The 23,745-nt window shown below is 31.9% G+C and overlaps 1 protein-coding gene across 1 annotated transcript; it reads left to right on the top strand.

Moving 5' to 3' along the window:
- Positions 1-21,139: 21,139 nt before the first annotated feature.
- On the top strand, positions 21,140-23,160 carry LOC136276181 (uncharacterized). The gene is made up of 5 exons (XM_066087421.1): positions 21,140-21,244; positions 21,734-21,864; positions 21,949-22,034; positions 22,642-22,878; positions 23,050-23,160. Exons 1-5 carry the CDS (start codon positions 21,188-21,190, stop codon positions 23,067-23,069), a joined length of 531 nt encoding a protein of 176 aa, XP_065943493.1. The 5' UTR covers positions 21,140-21,187; the 3' UTR covers positions 23,070-23,160.
- The last annotated feature ends 585 nt before the right edge of the window (positions 23,161-23,745 follow it).

Here is a 23,745-nt window from a genome sequence, read left to right as displayed (position 1 = left end):
ATTAGATATAATTGATTGTTACAAACTGAATGGAAGTCAAAATGTTTTCAAGTAAAAAATACACACTCATTACAATGATTCAATAGCCACCAATTTATAGGACATAAAAACCATTTAAGATTAAAGATATAAGTAGCCGTGGCGCAGATGGAGTGAGCTGATGCTTGTAAACGAAGGGATCCGGGTTCAATCCTCGTCTTGGGCGTTTTGAATTTTTTTTCATTTTTTATCTATAGCGAAACCCGTTTTAAAAACCTTTTTTATCTTGGAATTATTGAAACTTGCGACATAGTATACATCATTTACTTATCTACCATACATGTTTATGCATAATCAATTTCTCTTGTTAAAAACACTGCGTTGTGTGTCTAGACATGCTTTTTTTTCTTTGTGTATATCTAATTAAAATCTATTGTTTGATGAACCTCAGAAAAAATCTGAAACTAACACAGAATAAATAGGATATACACAACAGGTGTGGGTTTTTTTGTCCAGACGCAAGGCCATGCTTTTTTAGAATAAAGAGATTGAATATATTTGTACACAGCTGATTAAATTGTCATAAATGTAATACATTTTATTGGTAAATTAAGCACAATATTGAATTAGAAGATTTTTGTAATGGCTTAAAGATGGCTTAATGAAGTTTGGACATTAAGGATCTATAAGTTGTCCTTAAAGGTGGATTAAAGGTGGCTTAAAGATAGTCTTTAAGCTGCCTTTAAGCACCTTTTAACCACCTTTACGATATATGCTAGAAAACTTACCATCATTTCTAAAAGACAAAGCAGATTATCTTAACGAAACACCATCTTCAATTAAAATCTAGTAGGCGAAACAATTCTTAAATTAAATTAAAAATATATTTTATATCAAATCTTCTAGAAAATAACACAACAATTAAATGTTCCTGAAACACTTTAAAATTGGCAAAATACGGGGGCCAAATTTGACTAATTTCATATACAGCTGCTGTATCGCCTTGCTATCAATTATAGCCAGGGTAAATATAGGTATGTGATAAATCATTACACAGAACTACGAATAGAATTACTGTTAAATTATCATAAATCTAGAAGATGCAAGGGGTGTTCTCCACTGAGGCACCTAATCCCATTCTTATATGTTTTCGAGGTCCATGCTTGCTGTGCTTTGAATTTGTTTTTCGCTATATAGTTTTTTCATGTGGTTGACTGTTTGTTATTGTTATACCCGCAGTTTCTAAAGAAAGTTCCGGTATATTGTTGTTGTCCTGTTCCGTCGGTCCGTCCGTCAGTCTGTCACGTTTTACTTTCTCGAACTGCTCTTACATCTTATAAACCAGCAAACTGAACTCTTGAAGTTTGATTTGGGGTGTCATGTTGTTTCAAAACTCTCTGGTAGTCCTTGGGGTCAAATATTTGGTAAAAAATGACGTTTTTTCACAAAAAACCTTCCTCGGACTCCTCCTACATTTTCAACAGTAGACAAATAATTTCTTGGATTATGTTTTAGGGTGTTCTAAAGGTGCGCAATAGGGTTTCGGAAATTTCAATTTTATCCTGGGGGTCATTAAATTGCTGAAAAATGACGGTTTTGGGGTTTGTTTGTTTTTTACATAAAAATTGGTTTCAAAAACGTAATTTTTTTGCAGTAGCCAAAGGATCTTCTAGAATATGATTGGGATGTCATATTGAAGTGTGATCAGGTTCCCGAATGTTTTTTTATTAAGGAGATTAGTTGGCAACAAAAATGACCCAAAATAGTTTGGTTCCCAGAACTCCTCTTACAACTTTTAGAGTAGCTACATCATCTCTTGGGATATAAATGTGGCTGTCCTATAGAATGATGTGCAAAAAGGTTTTGAAAAATTAAATTTCATCCAGGGAGTCAATTAGAAGCAGAGAATTGACGTTTACCACTAAAAAAAAACCCCAAAAAACATAGATCATAGAACTCATCTTATGATTTAATGGATAGACACATCATATCTTGGGATATAATAGGGGCTGTTCTGTAGATGTCCATGCAGTACGGTTTTGAAAAATTAAATCTAACCTTGGGGCCCATTACCTACATACCGTTTGATGCCCTTTAAGGATCAAGAATATATATGGTTAAGGGGTAGAGATCTTAACCGTTTTCGAGATATTTGTGCACCATCTTTTCGAGAAATATATATATATATATATATATATATATATATATATATATATATATATATATATATATATACATATATATATATATATATATACATATATATATATATATATATATATATATATATATATATATATATATATATATATATATATATATATATATATATATATATATATATATATATATATATATATATATATGTATATATGTATATATATGTATATATGTATATATATATATATATATATATATATATATATATATATATATATATATATATATATATTTATTTATTTATTTATTTATTTATATTCATATATAATAGGCACAAACATTGCAATAACTCTCAAATTGACATATACCTGCCTGTAGTGAATGATATAGATATATATAAAGCACAGAGAAATTCACTTTGTTGGACCTCCACCTTCCGCCCCGACCGAGGCTTGAACTCACGACCTCTGGAACCCATTCTCCTAGCAGTTAGCGTCCACCGCGCTCCCCACTCGGTCATCTAGGCAAGACAAAAATCTTGCTTTCGATGACGAACGGAACCTAGCGCGCTGGCTGCGCACTACACAGTCGCTTGAGATACAGGTGGAATACAGTCAAACGACAATTTGAGAGGATCGGAACGATACACATTGCATAGATACACACATATAATAAGCACAAATATTGCAATAACTCTCAAATTGACATATACCTGCCCATAGTGAATGATATAGATATATGTAAAGCACAGAGAAATTCACTTTTGTTGGAGCTCCACCTTCCGCCCATGACGAACGGAACCTATATCTATATCATTCACTATGGGCAGGTATATGTCAATTTGAGAGCTATTGCAATGTTTGTGCTTATTATATAAGTGTATCGTTCCGATCCTCTCAAATTGTCGTTTAACTGTATTCCACCTGTTCCTTGCAAGATTGTGAAATGATCTTCAAGAATAAATTATATGGATAAGGGATGAGGATCTCAAAAGTTATCAAAATATACAGTGTATCCTAATTTTCTATTTCATAGGAGTGGAGGGGGTTAAATACAAACCCTTGGGATCATGTAATTTACACCATTTGATGCATCATAATTACATAAGAAGATATTTTGTATTTTCCTGTTTCATGGGGTCAGAACAATCCCATAGGGTCATGGCCTACATTGTATTTGATGCATTATAATACATTAAGAAAGAAAGACCCCTTCCTTCCTATTATAACTCATATAAAAATGATACATCTCTACACTTACTTTTACATGTAATACACAAATTTAATACGAAATTATTACAGGGTCAAAATGGGGTCAACTCAATAGTGCAAGTCTGACAAATAAAAAAATAACTTTTCCAATTAAAATGACAGAACCTTTACAAATGCGATAGGATAGGTAACGATGATAAGCGTATTTAAATATTAAAGATGATGATGCAGTATGCTAGCAAAGGGAGATCCCTTATCTAGAAAGTGAAAGTAATACTTATGTACTTATAACAGTGTGCTACTACAATACTCACTATACATGTATTATGCTAACCTATATAGGTCAACATCAAAACGATAATCCAATTAGAGCACAATATGAATCCTTTAGCTGATTATCACAAAAGAAATGTTTATGCATGTTAAATAATCCTTTTCTGCATATGGAAAATACATACATGTATGTATACACCACTTGAAACCCATCTAATCGAAGTGCTTGGTAAAACTAGTACCCGCTATTGAGACTTGTAGACCTGTGTTGTGTACGTAACTTCAGACAAAGATCAGTTACTTGTAACGTGCATGTTTTTATGACCTATTCTTCAAAAACCCTTGCACTATTTTATCAGGTAAATAACAGCTTTAAGGTGGTGCAGGACACCTGCATATTGTGAGGTATACTTCCTATTGAAATAAACAATACAATATAAATATAATATTTTCCCCCCAAAATAATGTTACCTAACATTGAAGCGCAATGGGTTAGAGCAATTACATATCTGTAAGGTCATTGGCGTCCGAGGTGTATTTTTGGTAATTTTACTATTGATATAAATGAATTTTCATGGGAGGGGGGTCTGGAATCCTTACTTCCGACCCTTCTCTAAGCCGTGCACACGATTATGTACATGTAGGCACAGAGAAGCAAATCTAAAGCTGGCAACCGCCGCGGAGAGGGGGCATAATTCAATTTTGTTTGTAATAATTATATAGACCATTATACTTTCTATGACATGAAATGTTAAGATTATTGATTAACTTAAAATTCACATGCAAACAGTTCAACCCAAAATTGCACATAAAGTGCTGCTCATGTGTATTATCATATGGGAAGGGATCTCATCCTTCAGTTATGAAAATTATAATTTTTAAATGCATTACGGGAACTTGCATGTGGCCTTCATTTTTAATTAAACTGGTACAAGACAGTGTTATTTTAGGGCAAACACTTGGTGCGGGTGTTACTGTCTATTGACAGCATCTAGTATTATTTTATTTGCAAAATGGATTCATTTTCTGATTTCTGAATTGTTACCAATATCGTGAAAAATAATATTTCCCAGATTTAATTTTTTTCAGCACTTCCGAGAAAAGTACACATCTATAATCGCATATTGAATGATATGGTCCATGATTTTTGTTGTCTCTTTCTACGTATTTTTAAATCCAAATTTAGAGCAATGTTACATATTGCGTTAAATGGATCAGAAAAGAATCATTCAAAGAAAAAGTTGATTCTTAGTAAGACTGACATGAAAGGGAAACAGCAGCTGTTTCCTTTTTATGAATTAATTTAGATGAAGGTTTAACACATGTGCTAAAAGTTTCTAATTTTATACGTCAACTATATCGTTTTTTGCAATTCTTATTAAAATATGATTCATTAAAAAACTTTTTAAAATGATAGATTAAAAGACTCTGGTCTCAACTTGACTTTTATTGTTTGCGTTAGTGTTTTAAACATCTCATATACTGGTATGGAAAATCATTAAGAACATTTGTAATTTTAAAATAGATCAATTTGATGTTTGAAAACCATCCCTGATGCTACATTACTAAAAGTAACTGTTACAAACTGGGGGTCACCACTGTTTCTATTTATAAAAAAGAAGTATGTTGTTAAATTCGAATGTCGGTATTTATGGTATAATGTGATGTACATTTGAATCAAACAATAAGTACATTTTTAATAATACGCTGTTTCTTTTACAAAGATGTGGAATTTCAAGCTTCAACACAAACAATTGTTCAACGCCTGTACGTAAATTCATGATTAAATTGCTAGTAATTTTCTTCGTGCCGATAGATTGTCCAAAGATTGCATGTTTGTTTACGTTTGGGTTGCGGTGATCGCCTTTTTAAAAAAAATATTAAATAGCCTTTTAATTGTTTAAAGAATTGAAATATTTCACGATTTACACCCATATAGGTTTAACATTTGCAGTATATTTTGAGTTTAATATCTTTATGTATTTTTATTCCACTTTTTAAAATATTAAAATAAACATCTTATTAGATAAAATATCAAACTGAAACTTTCCTACATAAATTTTGTAGTGAAACATGTCCAAATAAAACATCCATAAAAATGCCATTATTTACACATTTTCTTTGTTAAGTTTTTTTTTGTTGGTTGTTTTTTTTTTAATTTGCATAAGGCTTGACATCAAAATTAATCTTATTAATACATTTTTATTAACCATTTTTACTATGCAGTGACAAATGTTAAACTACATTTTTTCTGAGAGCATTTGTGAATGTTTTAAACACTATCTCACTACGAAAACTCTTAGAAGTAAATAAAAGGAGGCTGTTTGGATTTGGTTCAGCGGTTCCAGAGTTAACGAAATGTAAAGGACATCGCAATTGATGATGACAACAAAAACTGAACCAATTGGATAAGGAAAGGGTATGTGGACCTTTTGATAAGTAACGCTAAAATAGAAAATGGATTTTCATTGGTTTAATACGTCCTCTGACAAATCAAGATTTAAATATGTTACATGGGTTGCTTATAGATATAAATGTGGATCAGGATGAAATATCAAATTATTACAGTTTACTAGCCGAAATGGTCGTCCTAAAAGTTCTTCTACCTTTGATTGCTCTCCTCGGAACATTCAAACAAGTAAGATATAAATATATATTTGTGGGGTTTCATATTGTTTTACAAATCATACTTTGCAAAATTCAGATCACTTTGGACAAAAAGGTTTTTTTAAATTCAGATAACATCGATACAAAAAACAAACTTTCAATGTAAGACAATTTTGTAAAAATACCTGTCACTGGTTGTACAATCAGCTAACCATTGATAAGTTCATATTTTCCAAAAAAGAAAACATGCTCCTTACTGTTAAGTATTGGCAGAGCCTTTTCACTTATCTTTTGTAGTCCTTCTAGGACCTCTTCTTGAATGAAACTTCTAAATATTGTTTTTGGTCTTATAAATCAAGCACATTTTAAAATAAAAAGATAAATTCTATAACGGAATCACGAACAGTAAGACTTAACTTTTATTGATTAGAATATAGTTTTGGAACTTTAGAACTGATTCCTTTATTAATGACCTTTATCTTGATCAAGTCTCTTAAAAACGACAATTGTTGTTTTTAGATTTCTGGCGCTTCAATCATTTGGTACCATTACATGACTGGTCAACCATTAGACCAAGATCATGTAATCTTACATTACACCGAAGTTGGATTGGAAGGGGGAATCCGCATGTTTGAAAAAACATATGACGGGTAAAAAGTTCTTTATCTCTACATCGTATATATTTATATATCTTTAAATTCCATTTTTGGATTAACGTTAGCCGTTTTTGACAGGTCGCAGTGTTTCACCGATTCTAATTATTCGTTGAAAGTGGTAGATGGTGAACCAAATTACACTTTGGAAAAATCGATGAACAACTGTGAGTGTTTCAACATTTTTCAATATATTTGAATTGATTTAAATTACCAACGTTTGTTTGTTTGAAATATATGTATAACTGTTAAGGAAACAATATTACAAGTGTCATAACAGACTTGATAAATAACTTCACAGATTAATTTTTTTAAATCGAACATATCTATGTATTGATGAGCAGACGCCTGTTATAGCATTTCAATATACACTTGTACTTTTAAAAATACCCACATGTATCGAAATTTCTATGTGTAATATAATATCAGAAGATACAATGTATGTTTTATGTTTATGCAACAATTGATACATTTATGTGTTTGTCTAATATTGTGATTTTAAGCAATGGTGTGTGATAAGATATAATATGATAAAAGAAATTAACAACTAAAACTTCTTCATTTGAAATCAGTTTTTAATGAAATTATTATTGCAGATCTTATTTGTGCATTTTGAACCCATTCACACTTTTTTATTTGTAGATTATGCAACATTTTAAGATTTATTACAACTAAGTATGCTCCAATTATGTTCTAATGTATTTAAGATAGAACGAGCTAAAACTATGCTACTTTGAAATGTTGTACCTATATCTTCACTTTTGAATTGTAGGTAAACTATATCGCATAGTCGTATTTCATAATGAAACCAACGAGGAACCTTATAAAATCGTCAATGTGAATGTCTCAAACACCTTCAATTTTAAATCGAACGAATGTATTTCCGCTTCCGGTACCTATCACGTGGTGATGACCAAGACTCGGAACCCATCTGTTGAAGATCAACAGAAAATATCGGAAGATCTGGAAAATCTTGGCGTAAACGAACTCAAACTGACAGACCTTTCAGGTTGAAGGACAATTTGACTAAATACCTATTATGTTGTTCTCCATTTATCATCATACATATTTTGTTTTTAACTTGTAAAAATAACTAAAATAATTATTCAATGCATAAATGGTGTTTTTTTTTTTTTACAAAAATGCAATAAGGATCAATTTTTCTAATAAGTGTTTTCTGTTTCAGTTTGTCCTGACCCAGTCTGAATTGAGCAATCCAAAGAAACTGTCTGTAAATTGAATAAAATTACCAAAAAATTGTACAACAATGTTGCAAGTATTTGGTTATCATCATAAATAAATATGACACTACCTTTGACAAGACAACACTTTTTTATTATCATAAAGTGAAACAGAGAAGAAAATTCACTTGTGCAATTAAAAAAAAAACAACGATTAAAGCTTGGCGGAATAGAATGGTACACCTTATGTTGAAGTTACAGAGCGGTTGGAAATTTGAAAACAAAGCGATTAAAAGTTGAGTTAGAGTCTACTTTGACAAATTGCGATTGTAATTTTCAAGAACGCCTCGTTTCGATGTCGATCCATAAACATTATTCTGCTTACAGACATATTTAACATGAATCTTTTTATAGTTTATCCCCCACAATTAATGTTATATTTTATTAAGAAAATGAATGTATAAAACTTCGTATCATAAAATACAGATGGGCTAATTTTTTTATGCCAAAATTAAGTTTTCATTTCGATATCTAAGTTGCGTGTTTCAGCACAAATCGATTAGTTTGAGCACATAGAAAAATAAGTGATCTAGATTATTTAGATTATTCATGCACTACTTTGACCTCTTGACCGATAGTGATGTTCACAGGGCAAAAAACAAGCTTTAAGCAAGTTCTTAACGGTTACCTGAGGGTGGCGTAAAGGTTGCTTAAATGATATACAATCTTAAAGCCACCTTTAAGTCACGTTTATGCTGAGCTTATTTAATAAACTCATAATAATTTTGGTCGGGGCATGATCAAATCCAATAAAGCCCGAAGGGCTTTATGATAGATTTGATCACGCTCGGACCGAAATTATCACTTCATAATATTCAAAGAATGATTCCTTATTTCTTATATTTATATAATTTTATGCCATTGTACGATTAAATATTTAAATATAAATAAGCAAACCCCGCTGGCGTCTCAATTATGCGTCATTTGAAGTTATGGGTTTTATAGTACAAAATCGATACGTAGTGTTATCACAGACAAAGACACTGGGAAATGTAAATATAGGTCTGTAATGTCCAAACTTCTTTAAGCCTTAAGCCACCTTTAAGTGCCTTTAAGTGGCATTTACTGTCCCTTTAAGTTGTCTTTACACCATCTTTAAGTTCCTTTTAAGTCAAGTTAAATCAAGCTGAACAGATTCATCTTGAATACATAAATTAAATACAAAAGTCATTATATAGGGATGGGAGGGAGTGATCCGAGTGATTTATAATTTCCAAGGAAGGAGGGGGGTGTTCCAGGCGACTTTAATTGTCGCTCCATTATAACTATAACCACTATAAAATTCTTTTTTATTTCTTTTTTGTTTTTTGGTTTCAAAATTATTGTAGGCGCGAGCGCAGTCTCTGTATCTAAATCTGCGCATGAAATTATATTAAGGACGTTGTTTACTCAGGGTTTGAGTTCTCAAATTCGGATTGCTATAAAGTTCAATGCCATGATTAAAATTTGTTCTAAACAGTAACGATATTTATTATAAATGGATTATTATTGATAAAACATTCGATATTTTTACTATTTTATGGAAGTAGGCTCAAAATTGGACTTTTAGCCAAACAGAGGAAATTCGGACTAAAATTTTCAGATTTTGTTTTTCACTGAAATATTTTTGGTAGTACTGTAATATTCAAAGTTATGATTTATTTGTTAGTGAACACAATTTTGCACATTTTCTGTTGGTTTTATCTCATTTTTTCGTTCATATATTCGAATGGCACACACTACAAAAATATCGAAAAATGCTTAAAAGCGAAAAAAGACACCATATCTCAAAATCTTGATCATCGACCTCACATAACTTTTATGCCAGCAGAGTAAGGTCAATATGCCTACTTTAATGCTATAAATGTTTTAGTATTATCATTATTCAATTTTTTGTAAAATTGAATCAAAAAAGGGTAGGAATTTGAAAACTGATAGAGGAAATTCGGACTGGAATATTCATAAAATTTGTGAATGAAAACTTGCTTTGTGTTTATTAAGTGTCACTGCCATTCATAATCTGTATTTCATTTTAAAAGAGTATAGCAATTTGTATTATTTTCACAATCAAGGAAATTTCAATCATAGTGTAAAATTCTAGGGACTTTTCTTAAATTTTTCAAAAAATATTCAGTGGCCATAATCTCAAACACAGGTCATTGACCTACTTTTATGGAAGTGAAAAATAGCACTACAATGATAGGTCTATAATACACAATAGATGGATTTTCTTTATCATCAGTGGAATTTTTTTCCATTCTGAGTAAACGTTTACCTTAAAGTATGTTTGTTTCCTATTATAAATTAAGCAGTGAAATCTCTCTCTCTCTCTCTCGTTCATCCGGTTATTAAAAATTATTTCTAGGTCTAATTCTAGATCTGCTAGATACATGTTAGAGATGAAGAGACTCTCAATTGCCTTTGTTATATAGGGCGGGATATTACTGCTTTTTTGTCTAGACAGAGTTTTGTTCGTGTGTGTATAATATAGTATCTAATTAGAATATATTGTTTGTCCAACTTAAGAAAACCCCTCGAACTAACACAGAATATACAAGATATGCACAACAAGTGTGTCGTGTGCCCCGGTGTACGTCAGGGTTTCTAAAGGCGTTATCATGTTCGTGTATACGATAAGTCCAGTGAATGAGAGTTTATCTACATTTGTAATTCATTCTCAAAGTATTATTTCCTAACTTTGGGTTTTAAAAATATGAATGTATATAAGAGTAAAATATAGAGACTAATTAATTAGTGTTCGGTGATCATAAATGGTAGTTAATTATTTAAATATATGTATAAGGGTAAATATGTCACATACCCGGCCGGGTACATCATACAATTGTTAATGCTGGAATGGTGCCGTTATCGCGAAAACCGGGAGATTGCGTAGAACTAATACCCTAATAGTTTCAATGCATTTAAAAAATAGTTTCATCTTCTTCCTTGCGTTTCATTTACATGTAGTTATGAAATAGGTGAACGTACCCGGTTTAAATTTATTAACTAAGTACTAGTAAGCCTAACAGTTTCCATTCAGGTATAATATATTTTTTTCACTGAAGACCAAGTACCGTATTTCATTCTAAATACATGCATGCATATAATTTATAAAGGACTATATATGATATGGGCCTAAAATGGCCCCCTTAAATGAACATCATCATTTTACTGTAATTATTTGTTTTCTTTATACAGATATATATGTGATGTTTTTACATTATGTTCATTTTGATTCAAGTGTCCACAATTTAGAAATATGATATCATAGAGACAACCTTTTCCCGCCATTTTGCAATTTTAGCATAAAACGGCTTGTTTTCAAGCAGTTTTTCTTTCAGAAAACATAGAGCACATGCTTGAACAAACAAAATATTTTAGTTAGAGATGTAACTACCCAAGACTAATAACTGACAAACAAATTTTCCTTGTTCAAGCATGCGCTCTATATTTCCCATTCGTTAAAAGATGGGGAAAATGTCAATTTTTGACTGAATTTGATTGAATTATAGAAATAGCGTCACTTCTGACGTCATATACTGCAAGTGAGTGCAAATAATTCAAACAAATAGGCGAAAAATATATTTCATATCAACTCTTCTAAAAATTAACATAACATTTTATAGTTCCCGAAACACTTTAAAAAATGGCGAATTATGGGGGCCAAATTCAACTCATATCATATATAGTTCTTAGATATAATTGATTGTTACAAACTGAATGGAAGTCAAAATCTTTTCAAGTAAAAAATACACACTCATTACATTGAATCAATAGCCACCAATTTATAGGACATAAAAACCATTTAAGATTAAAGATATAAGTAGCTGTGGCGCAGATGGAGTGAGTTGATACTTGTAAACGAAGGGCTCTGGGTTCAATCCTCGTCTTGGGCGTTTTGAATTTTTTTTCATTTTTTTTTTCTATTGCAAAACCCGTTTTAAAAACCTTTTCTATCTTGCAATTTTTGAAACTTGCGACTTAATATACATTATTTACTTATCTACCATACATGTTCATGTATAATCGATTTCTCTTGTTAAAATCGCTGCGTTGTGTGTCTAGACATGCTTTTTTTCTTAGTGTTTATCTAATTAATATCTGGGGGGTTTTTCCAGACGCAAGGCCATGCTTTTTTAGAATAAAGACTTCGCATATCGGTTGAATATATTTGTACATTGAACACAGCTGATTAAATTGTCATAAATGTAGTACATTTTGTTGGTAAATTAAGCACAATATTGAATTAAAAGATTTTTTAATGGCATAAAGGTGGCTTAATGAAGTTTGGACATTAAGGATCTAAAAGTTGTCCTTAAAGGTGGCTTAAAGATAGTCTTTAAGCTGCCTTTAAGCACCTTTTAACCATCTTTACGCTTTCTTTAAGCCCCCTTTAAGCCACCTTGAACCACCTTTAATAGCTTAAAGGTGGCTTAAAGATCGTCTTTAAGCTACCTTTAAGCACCTTTAACCTATTTAAAAGGAGAACTTAAAGATGGTCAGTCATCAGTATTGGATTATCATAGGCTGAAACAAATTATATATGATGAAAATTAAAAACATCTTCTGGACGGCCGTCGGCAGAAGGAAAAGGGGCAAGCCAAACTCAATATGGCAAAGAACAGTAGAGAAGTGATCTAAAAAAAGATACTTCTGGACGGCCGTCGGCAGAAGGAAAAGGGGCAAGCCAAAATCAATATTGCAAAGAACAGTAGAGAAGTGATCTAAAAAAAGATAAAGTTCTCGTGGAAAACAGTGATGGCAAAAACAAAAGATCGGACTGGGTGAAAAGATTGTGTGGCTGTCCTATTTGCCATCTGGCATGAGGAGGCCGAAGTATGATTGTAAGTAATAAAGTATAATTATATACATCATGCAAGCATGCGCTTGATGTTTTTCAGCCAAAAAACCATTAAAAACACATATTTTTGCATGTTATAACTATAAAATGACGTTAATAGGTTAACACCTTTTACATACGTATTTTAACTATAATTACCAATAACTTCAATCATATTTTTAAAGCTTTTTATCAAGCATAAATTTTGGGGGAAGGATATGCATATTACTGCATGTAATCCTTTGCATTTGTACACCATTGTGACTTTTCAAAAGACGACAAACGTTTAATAATGAATATGTCAAAAGACATACACTTGTTTCATGCTAAACTATAATAAAACAATAAGTCCCAATTAAGAGGTGTTTGATTCGATTGGTCGATAAATGACTTTTGTTATTTCCGGCTTCATGACTTTTTTCAAGCAGTTTTGTTCGGAAAGATACCAGTTTCCAAATAAGATAATACAAGACATTGGCGGCCAACGAACAGTCTAAAACGAAACGCAAAATCTAAAACAGGAGCAGTTCTAACACCAACATAGAGGTAGGATCATGTGCCATGGAGCCATGGAGGAGTAAGCATCCTTTGTTGACCGGTCACATCTGCCGCGTGCTCTTATGCTTTGCTTTGCCTTGGTCGGAAAACGAGGAAAACGGGAACAATTAGGTGATTATATTGTGGTCTGACAATAAGTATGAAAAACGCCAGTCAGCATGCGACCCAGCGGAAGATAGTTCTATCATATAATTGTGAAAAAATGAGAATGTATTAACATATCCAAAGTTGGAAATCTGTCTCCGTAAAAAACTAAAGCACCTTGTTCCAGACGCTTTGTATGGAAAGCATTTCCAACTATAGACGAAAAGAATTAAACGTTGAGGTTTGTAGTGTACTCAACGTTTCTAGCGTATCTCTACAAACTAAACAAAGAAGAAATATCAGCGTAATAACCCATATAGAACGAGGAGGACATCGTCCTGAAAAAAGCATATGAAGGTTCGATAATAGTATTGATGAATAAAAACAAATACCTTGCTGAATCATACAGACAATTATCAGATGAACGTTTTTACCAAAAGCTTGACCCTGATCCTACAGATAACATCTCAGATACTATTACCAAAACACTACATACTATGTTTAAAATTAATGAAATTGGTAATAATGTATATTGAAAACTTCTTTCTACTAAATGTAAGACCAGCCAATTTCATGTGATTCCGAGAATTCACACATAAGGATTGCCAGGACGTCCCAAAGTAAGTGCCATTAGATATTTCACTGAAAAAACCCCAGAATTCATTGACCTCGACCTCCGTCCACATGTTGAAAACTTACCATCACGTCTAAAAGTCAAAGCAGATTATCTTAACAAAACACCATCTTCAATTAAAATCTAGTATGCGAAACAATTCTTATAACAATGGATGTTACATCTCTGAACACTAACATCCCGCATGACGAAGGTATTGAAACCTGTATTGCAATCTGTAAAGGAGTATAGTTCAATTCAATTTCTCATCAAGCTCCAAGGACATGTCCTGAAATTCAAAAATTTTATGTTAAATGGAGAACATTATCTTCAAATCAATCGCAATGCTATTGGCACCAAAATACACCATCCTATGTTAATACCGGTATATTCATGAGTAATCTAGAGCACGACCTACTAACAAAGTCACCTTTGAAACCTCCTAGTTGTATGACATTGAAACGAAGTGGCAAACTCGATTTCAATCTTCATACCAAACCTACATTAATCAAAATGTTTTATTAAAATAACGTTAACCATGTTGTCGAACTTGCTAGTTCAGCATAAGTAGCACGGCAATGTTTATTATTCATCGGCGCTCGGTTTAGTTAATATCGAATAAAAATAACAGCAACTGCATGGCTCACAACAGTTAACCAAGGTAAAAGGTAAATCAATCTAATAAAGATTAGATATTAGATCCGCTCACGTACGATCGCCACATATGTGTAGCGTATCACAGAGAAAAGGATTTATACGTGTTAGTTTTAATTAGGTAGAAGGTAAATCAACCTGCAGGGAGAAAGTTCAACCATCCGTCTGGTAGTGATGAATATACAGACTATAAACTAATTTGCGTGCACATTGTTGGTTGTCTAGGGTAACTATTCGGGCTCATGGAGCTTTCATTTGTCAAAGTGACATTTAACAGTAGTCTTCCTAACTGTTTTTCTCTCGCCATTTTCTCATTTTTAGCTTAAAATGGGTCGTTTTTAAGCCGTTTTTCTTTAAGATAACACTGAGCGATTACTTGAACAAACACAATATTTTCACCAAAGATGTATCTATTCAGTACTTATAAGCGACGAAAAGTTTGTTCTTGTTCAAAGCGTCGCTCTATATTTCTCATTCTAAAAAAGATAAGAAAAATGTCAATAAATGAATGATTCTGATTGATTTATAAAAAAGCGTCACTTCTGACGTCATATACGGCCAATAAGTGCAAAAACTCAAATAATTAAGTGAAAAATATATTTTATATCAAATCTTCTAGAAAATAACAAAACAATTAAACGTTCCTGAAACGCTTTAAAAATTTGCGAAATACGGGGGCCAAATTTGACTTATTTCATATACAGCTGCTGTATCGCCTTGCTATCAATTATAGCCAGGGTAAATATAGTTATGTGATAAATCATTACACAGAACTACGAATAGAATTATTGTTAAATTATCAGATTTACAAAATCATATATCTATAAAATGCAAGGGGGTGTGTACTCCACTTAGGCACCTAATCCCATTCTTATATTTTTTCGAGGTCCATGCTTGCTGTGCTTTGAATTTGTTTTTCGCTATATAGTTTTTTCATATGGTTGACTGTTTGTTATTGTTATACTCGCACTTTCTAAAGAAAGTTACGGTATATTGTTGTTATCCTGTTCCGTCGGTCCGTCCGTCTGTCATGTTATACTTTCTCAAACGGCTCTTACATCTTATAAACCAGCAAACTGAACTCTTGAAGTTTGATTTGGGGTGTCACGTTGTTTTGTAAAAAGGTTTCAAAAATTCTCTGTTAGTCCTGGGGGCCAAATAATTGGTAAAAAATGACGTTTTCTCACAAAAAACCTTCTTTCTCGAACTCCTCCTACATTTTCAACAGTAGACAAATCATCTCTTGGAATATGTTTTAGGGTATCCTATAGATGCGCAATAAGGTTTCGGAAATTTCAATTTTGTCCTGGGGGTCATTTAATGGCTGAAAAATGAAGTTGGTTTTTTTTGGGGTTTTTTTACAGAAAAACTGGTTTAAAAAACGTAATTTTTTTTGGCAGTAGCTTAATGATCTTCTAGAATATGATTGGGGGTGTCATATTGAAGTGTGATCAAGTTTCAGATTTTTTTTTCATAAGAGGATCAGTGGGCAACAAAAAATTACGGTTTTTTGGCCAAAAAAGTATGGTTCCCATAACTCCTCTTACAACTTTTGGAGTAGCTACGTCCTCTCTTGGTATATAATTGGGGCTGTCCTATAGATGTGCAATAGGGTTTTAAAAATTTAAATTTCATCCAGGGAGTCAAATAGTAGCAGAAAATTGACGTTAATCGCTAAAAAAAAAAACCCATAGATTCAAGAGTTTCTCTTATGATTAAATGGATATACACATCATATCTTGGGATATAATAGAGACTATTCTATAGATGTGCAGTAAGGTTTTAAGAATTTAAATTTCATCCAGGGAGTCATAAAGTAGCAGAATATTGACGTTTTTCACTTCAAAAAAAACATAGATCCTAGAACTCCTTTCATGATTTAATGGATAAACACATCATATCTTAGGATATGATAGGAACTGTCCCATAGATGTGTGTTTTGAAAAATTAAATTTAACCCTGAGGCCCATTACCTGCATACCTTTTGGTGCCCCTTAAGGATCAATAATATATATGGTTAAGGGGTGAGGATCTCAACCGTTTTCGAGATATTCGTGCACTTCCTGTTCGAGGGGCCCTTGACCTACATACTGTTTGTTGCCTCTTGACCCAACGAACAAGAATATATATATGGTTTGAGGGTTGGGATCTTAACTGTTTTGAAGATATTAAGGGGCCTGCTGTTTGAGGGGGTCAGGACCACCCACAAGGTCTATAACCTACATAACATCAGAAACATGAATATATATGGTTTAGTGGTCATGATTATATATGGTAATTTCAAATTCCTGGGTGGTGGAGATGACCCCCGGGGTCAGATCTAATAAACCCTATATATTGCCAGTAACAGTCAATATATGGTTATTAAAAACCCTATATTGTTATCTTTGTCCGTTTTCAAGTTACCATTTACAATAGAGTCTACGATTCTTCCTACAAAGTTCAATGTTAGACCTCACACTCTTCCCCCCCCCCTCCCCGAAAAGTGGTTGTCTAACCCAAAAGGAGAAAAATCAAACCAAGGTGCACAACTAGATATGCAGGCCTATCATATCTTAGAGTTTTGTACAATTCTGTTCAGCCATCTCTGGGAAACAAGTTAAATTCAGAGCGGGAAAGAAGAAAAAGAAGTAGAAGAATAATACATGTATTAAGAACCGTACAAAAACAATAAGTCTCCAAATTTCATTTGAGAGACTTAATGATAAAGATTAAATAGAGATAGGATCATCAAACATCAATAATTTAAAGATAATTGACAATTTCTGATTCTAAGGGGGTCAGGATGACCCCTTAGGGTCATGACTTACATGTCATAATGATCTGATGCGCCATGAGCTAAGGAGGAATAATATCTTTGGATTAAGGTGGGGATTACAATGGTTTTTATGATATTTGATAATTTCAGGAAGAGCACTTGGGATCATGACATACATACCATCTGAAATGCCTTGAACAAAGAAACAATTATATAATATGTACATGATATATGATTTAATTTAAGAACCCAGATATAGATCAATCACCTATGTTTTGTAATACTTCCTATGTATATATACATGTATTAGTTTGTGTTTTGTTCTATACTATTCATGTTCATGACTGTAGTATGGCTTAGTCTTATTTTAAATTACATTAAAAAAATTGTCAAATATATGACTTGGAACCCCCATCCCCAAACAAACTCAAATATAAACTGTTCTCCCCTCCCCCTTAATTGTCGAATGATCTATTAAAATCAAAATATAATTTGGGTGTCTAAAAACTTTTATTAACTGGAAAAAATGTTATTCTTAAAAACAATTACATTACACCTTGCAAAATTGACAAATGATCTATTGAGATATGATCAGAGGGGGTTAAACACAACACCTGGGGGTCATTAATGTACTTAGCACACTTTGATGCATGATAATGACATTAGAAGATATTTTGTATTTTCTTGTTTCGTGGGGCCAGAACAGTCCCATAAGGTCATGACCTACATTGTATTTGATGCATTGTAATACATTAAGAAAGCAATACTCCTTTCTTCCTATTATAACTCATATAAAAATGATAAGTGTCTACACTTACTTACATGTAATACACAAATTTAATACGAAATTGTTTATACAGGGTCAAGATGGGGTCAACTCAAGAGAGTAAGTCTAACAAATGAATGAAAAAAATAACTTTTGCAATTAAAATGACAGAAACTTTACAAATGCGATAGGATAGGTAACGATGATACGATACTTTAAATATTAAAAGATGATGATACAGTATGCTGTCAAAGGGAGATCACATTCAGAAAGTGAAAGTAAAACTTATGTATGCTGGCATCTCATTATACTGTGCTACTGCTACTACATGTATTATGCTCACCTATATTGGTCAACATCATAATGATAATCCAATAAAAACACAATAATGAATTCCTTTATCTTAACTAATCCTTTTCTGCATATGGAAAACCCATACATGTATGTATACACGTGAAACCATCTAATCGAAGAGCTGGGTAAAACTAGTACCCGCTATTGAGACCTGCAGACCTGTGTTGTGTACGTAACTTCAGACAAAGAAAAGTTATTAGTAAAATGAATGTATTTTTATGACCTATTCTTCAAATCTACTTGCACTATTTTATTAGGTTAATAACAGCTTTAAGGTGGTGCAGGACACCTTCATATTGTGATGTATACTTCCTATTGAGATAAACAATAAAGTATCAATATTAATTAAATATTTACCCCCCAAATAATGTTACCTAACATTGAAGTGCAATGGGTCAAAGCGATTACATGTCTGTAAGAGCATTGGGGTCCAAGGTGTATTTTTGGTTATTTTACTATTGATATAAATGAATTTTAATGGGGAGGGGGGGGTCTGGACCCCTCACTCCCACCCCTTTTCTAAATCTGTGCACACAATGATGTACATGTAGGCACACAGAAGCAAATCTAAAACCGGCAATCGCCACATGGAGGGGGCATAATTTAATTTTTAATTTTGTTTATAATAATCATATAGACCATTATACTTTCTATAACATGAACTGTTAAGATTATTGATTAACTTTAAATTCACTGCAAACAGTTCAACCCGAAATTGCACATAAAGTGCTGCTCGTGTATATTATCATATGGGAAGGGATCTCATCCTTCAGGTATGAAAATTATAATTTTTAAATGTATTACCAGAGCTTGCATGTAGCCTTCATTTTTAATTAAACTGGTACAATACAGTGTTATTCAGAGGCAAACACTTGGTGCGGGTATTACTGTCTATTGACAGCATCTAGTTATATTTTATTTGCAAAATGGATTCATTTTCTGATTTTTATTTGTTACCAACATCGTAAAATATAATATTTTCCAGATTCGATTTTTTAGCACTACCGAGAAAAGCACACATCTATGGTCGCATATTGCATGATATGGTCCATGATTTTTGTTGTCTATTTCTACGTATTTTAAAACCCAAATTTAGTGCAATGTTACATATTGAGTTAAATGGATCAGAAAAGAATCATTCAAAGAAAAAGTTGATTCTTAGTAGGCTGACATGAAAGGGAAACAGCTGTTTTCTTTTTATAGATTAACTTCGAAGAAAGTTTAACACATGTGCTGAAAGTTTCTAATTTTATACGTCAACTACATCGTTTTTTTGCAATTCTTTTTATAATATGAATCATCAAAATCTTTTAAAAATAATAGACTAAAAGACTCTGGTCTAAGCTTGACTTTTATTGCTTGCGTCGGTGTTTTTAACAGCTCATATACTGGTATGGAAAATCAATAAGAACATTTGTAATTTTAAAATAGATTAATTTGATATTTGAAAAGCATAAGTGATGTTATATTACTAAAAGAAGCTGTTAACAACTGTGGTTTACTACTGTTTCTATCTATAAAAAAGAAGTCTGTTGTAAAATTCGAATGTCGGTTTTTATGGTATAATGTAATGTAGATTTACATCAAACAACAAGTACAATTTTAATAATACGCTGTTTCTTTTCTGTAATTTCAAGCTTCAACACAAACAATTTTTCAACGCCTGTACATAAATTCATGATTAAATTGCAACTTATTTTGTTCGTGCCGTACAAAGTGTCGAAAGATTGCATGTTTGTTTACGTTTAGGTTGCAGTGATCGCCTTTTTTAAATATTAAATAGCCTTATAATTGTTTAAAAAATTGAAATATTTCACGACTTACACCCATATAGGTTTAACATTTGCTGTATATTTTGAGTTTAATACTTTAATGTATTTTTCATTCCATTTTTTAAAATATTAAAATAAACAGCATATTAGAAGAAATATCAGACTGAAACTTTTCTAGTGAAACGTCAAAATAAAACATCCATAAAAACGCCATTATTTTCACATTTTCCTTTGTTTAGGTTTGGGTTTTTTTATTTTGCATAAGGCTTTACATCAAAATTAATCTAATTAATTAATACATTTTTATTAACCATTTTTACTACGCAGTGACAAATGTTATACTGCATTGTTTCTGAGAGCATTTGTTAATGTTTTAAACACTTTCTCACTACGAAAATTCTTAGAAGTAAATAAAAGGAGGCTGTTTGGATTTGGTGCAGCGGTTCCAGAGTAAACGAAATTTAAAGGACATCGCAATTGATGACGACAACAAAAACGACTGAAGCAATTGGTTAAGGAAAGGGTATGTGGGCCTTTTGATAAGTAAAGCTAAAATAGAAAATGGATTTTCATTGGTTTAATACGGTCTCTGACAAATCAAGATTTAAATATGTTACATGGGTTGCCTATAGATATAAATGTGGATCAGGATGAAATATCAAATTATAACAGTTTACTAGCCGAAATGGTCGTCCTAAAAGTTCTTCTACCTTTGATTGCTGTCCTTGGAGCATTCAAACAAGTAAGATATAAATATATATTTGTGGGGTTTTATATTGTTTTACAGATCATACTTTGCAAAATTCAGATCACTTTGGACAAAGTTTTTTTTTTTTGAATTAAGATAACATCAATACAAATAAAAACTTTTAATGTAAGACAATTTTGTAAAAATACCTGTCACTGGTTGTACAATCAACTAAACATTGATAAGTTCATATTTTCCAAATAAGAAAACATGTTCCTTACTTTTAAGTAATGGCAGAGCTTTTTCACTTATCTTTTGTAGTCCTTTTAGCATCTCTACTTGAATGAAACTTCTAAATATTGTTTTTGGTCTTATAAATCAAGCACATTTTATTATAAAAAGATAAATTCTATAATGGAATCACGAACAGTAGGACTTTACTTTTATTTATAAGAATATAGTTTTGGTACTTTAGAACTGATTCCTTTATTAACGACCTATATCTTGATCAAGTCTCTTAAAAACGACAATTGTTGTTTTTAGATTTCTGGCGCTTCAATCATTTGGTACCATTACATGACTGGTCAACCATTAGACCAAGATCATGTAATCTTACATTACACCGAAGTTGGATTGGAAGGGGGAATCCGCATGTTTGAAAAAACATATGACGGGTAAAAAGTTCTTTATCTCTACATCGTATATATTTATATATCTTTAAATTCCATTTTTGGATTAACGTTAGCCGTTTTTGACAGGTCGCAGTGTTACACCGATGCTAATTATTCGTTGAAAGTAGTAGATGGTGAACCAAATTACACTTTGGAAAAATCGATGAACAACTGTGAGTGTTTCAACATTTTTCAATATATTTGAATTGATTTAAATTACCAACGTTGCGGTTTAAAATATATGTATAACTGTTAAGGAAACAATATTACCAGTGTCATAACAGACTTAACAAATAACTAAACAGATTATTTCTTAAAATGTGAACATATCTATGTAATGATGGGGAGACGCCTGTTATAGCATTTCAATATACACTTGTACTTTAGTAAATACTCCCATTTATCGAAGGTTTTATGTGTAATATCATATCAAAAGATACAATGTATGTTTATGCAATAATTGTTACATTTATGGGTTTGTTGTTTGTCTAATTTTGTGATTTCCATTTTATGCAATAGTGTGTGATAAGATATATTGTTATAAAAGAAATTAACAAGTAACACTTCTGCATTTGAAATCAAGTTTTAATGAAATTATCAATGCAGATCTTTTTTGTGCACTTTGAACCCATTCACACATTTTGTTTGTAGATTATGCACCATTTTAAGATTCATTACAACTAAGTTACTCCAATTATGTTCTAATGCATTTAATATAGAACGAGCTAAAACTATGCTACTTAGAAATGTTGTCCCTATATCTTCACGTTTGAATTGTAGGTAAACTATATCGCATAGTCGTATTACATAATGAAACCAACGAAGAACCTTATAAAATCGTCAATGTGATTCTCTCAAATACCTTCAATCTTAAATCGAACGAATGTATTACCACTTCCGGTACCTATCACGTGGTGATGACCAAGACTCGGAACCCATCTGTTGAAGATCAACAGAAAATATCGGAAGATCTGGAAAATCTTGGCATAAACGGACTCAAACTGACAGACCTTTCAGGTTGAAGGACAATTTGATTAAATACTTATTATGTTGTTATTTATTTATCATCACATAAATTTTGTTTTTAACTTGTAAAAATAACTAAAATTATTATTCAATGCACAAATGGTTTTTTAAATAAAAATTGCAATTAGGATCAATTTTTCTAATAAGTGTTTTCTGTTTCAGTTTGTCCTGACCCAGTCTGAATTGAGCAATCCAGAGAAACTGTCTGTAAATTAAATAAATCTTACCGAAAAATAGTACAAGAATGTTGCAAGTATTTTGTTATTATCATAAATAAATATGACACTACCTTTGACAAGACAACACTTTTTTATTATCATAACGTGATACAGAGAAGAAATTTCACTTGTACAATTGAAAACAAAAACCCATTAAAGCTTGGCGGAATGGAATAGTACGCCTTCTGTTGAAGTAGCAAAGCGGTTGGAAATTTAAAAAAAACATTGGAAGTTGAGCTAGAGTCTACTTTGACAATTGCGATTGTATTTTTCAAGAACTCCTCGTTACTATGTCGATCCATAAACATTATTTTGTTTACAGGATATTATTATGAATTATTTTATAGTTTATCCCCCGCAATTAATGTTATGTTTTATTAAGAAAATCAATGTACAAAACTTTTGTTAAAACTAATGTTTTACATTACGATATCTAAGTTGCGTGTTTCAGCACAAGTCGATTTGTTTGAGCACATAGAAAAATTAGTGATCTAGATTATTCATGCACTACTTTGACCTCTTGACCCATTATGATGTTATGCAGGAATATTAGTGGGTTGCGCAAACAGTGTGTATAAGGGAAAACAATTGCAAGTCTAAATATACCTAGATCTCGTTACGAGTAAAGACTAGGTCTTCC

Source organism: Magallana gigas, chromosome 6 (assembly GCF_963853765.1).
Source record: "Magallana gigas chromosome 6, xbMagGiga1.1, whole genome shotgun sequence".
Lineage (NCBI taxonomy): Eukaryota > Metazoa > Mollusca > Bivalvia > Ostreida > Ostreidae > Magallana > Magallana gigas.
This window is presented reverse-complemented; position numbering and strand designations above follow the sequence as displayed.

What these genes read in the sequence shown, in the direction of transcription:
- LOC136276181 (XM_066087421.1), top strand. Translation starts at nt 21,188, where the DNA reads ATGGTCGTCCTAAAAGTTCTTCTACCTTTGATTGCTGTCCTTGGAGCA. An exon ending in TCCTTGGAGCATTCAAACAA is followed by an intron (nt 21,245 to 21,733) that starts GTAAGATATAAA and finishes TGTTGTTTTTAG; the next exon opens with ATTTCTGGCGCTTCAATCAT. An exon ending in CAAACTGACAGACCTTTCAG is followed by an intron (nt 22,879 to 23,049) that starts GTTGAAGGACAA and finishes TTTCTGTTTCAG; the next exon opens with TTTGTCCTGACCCAGTCTGA.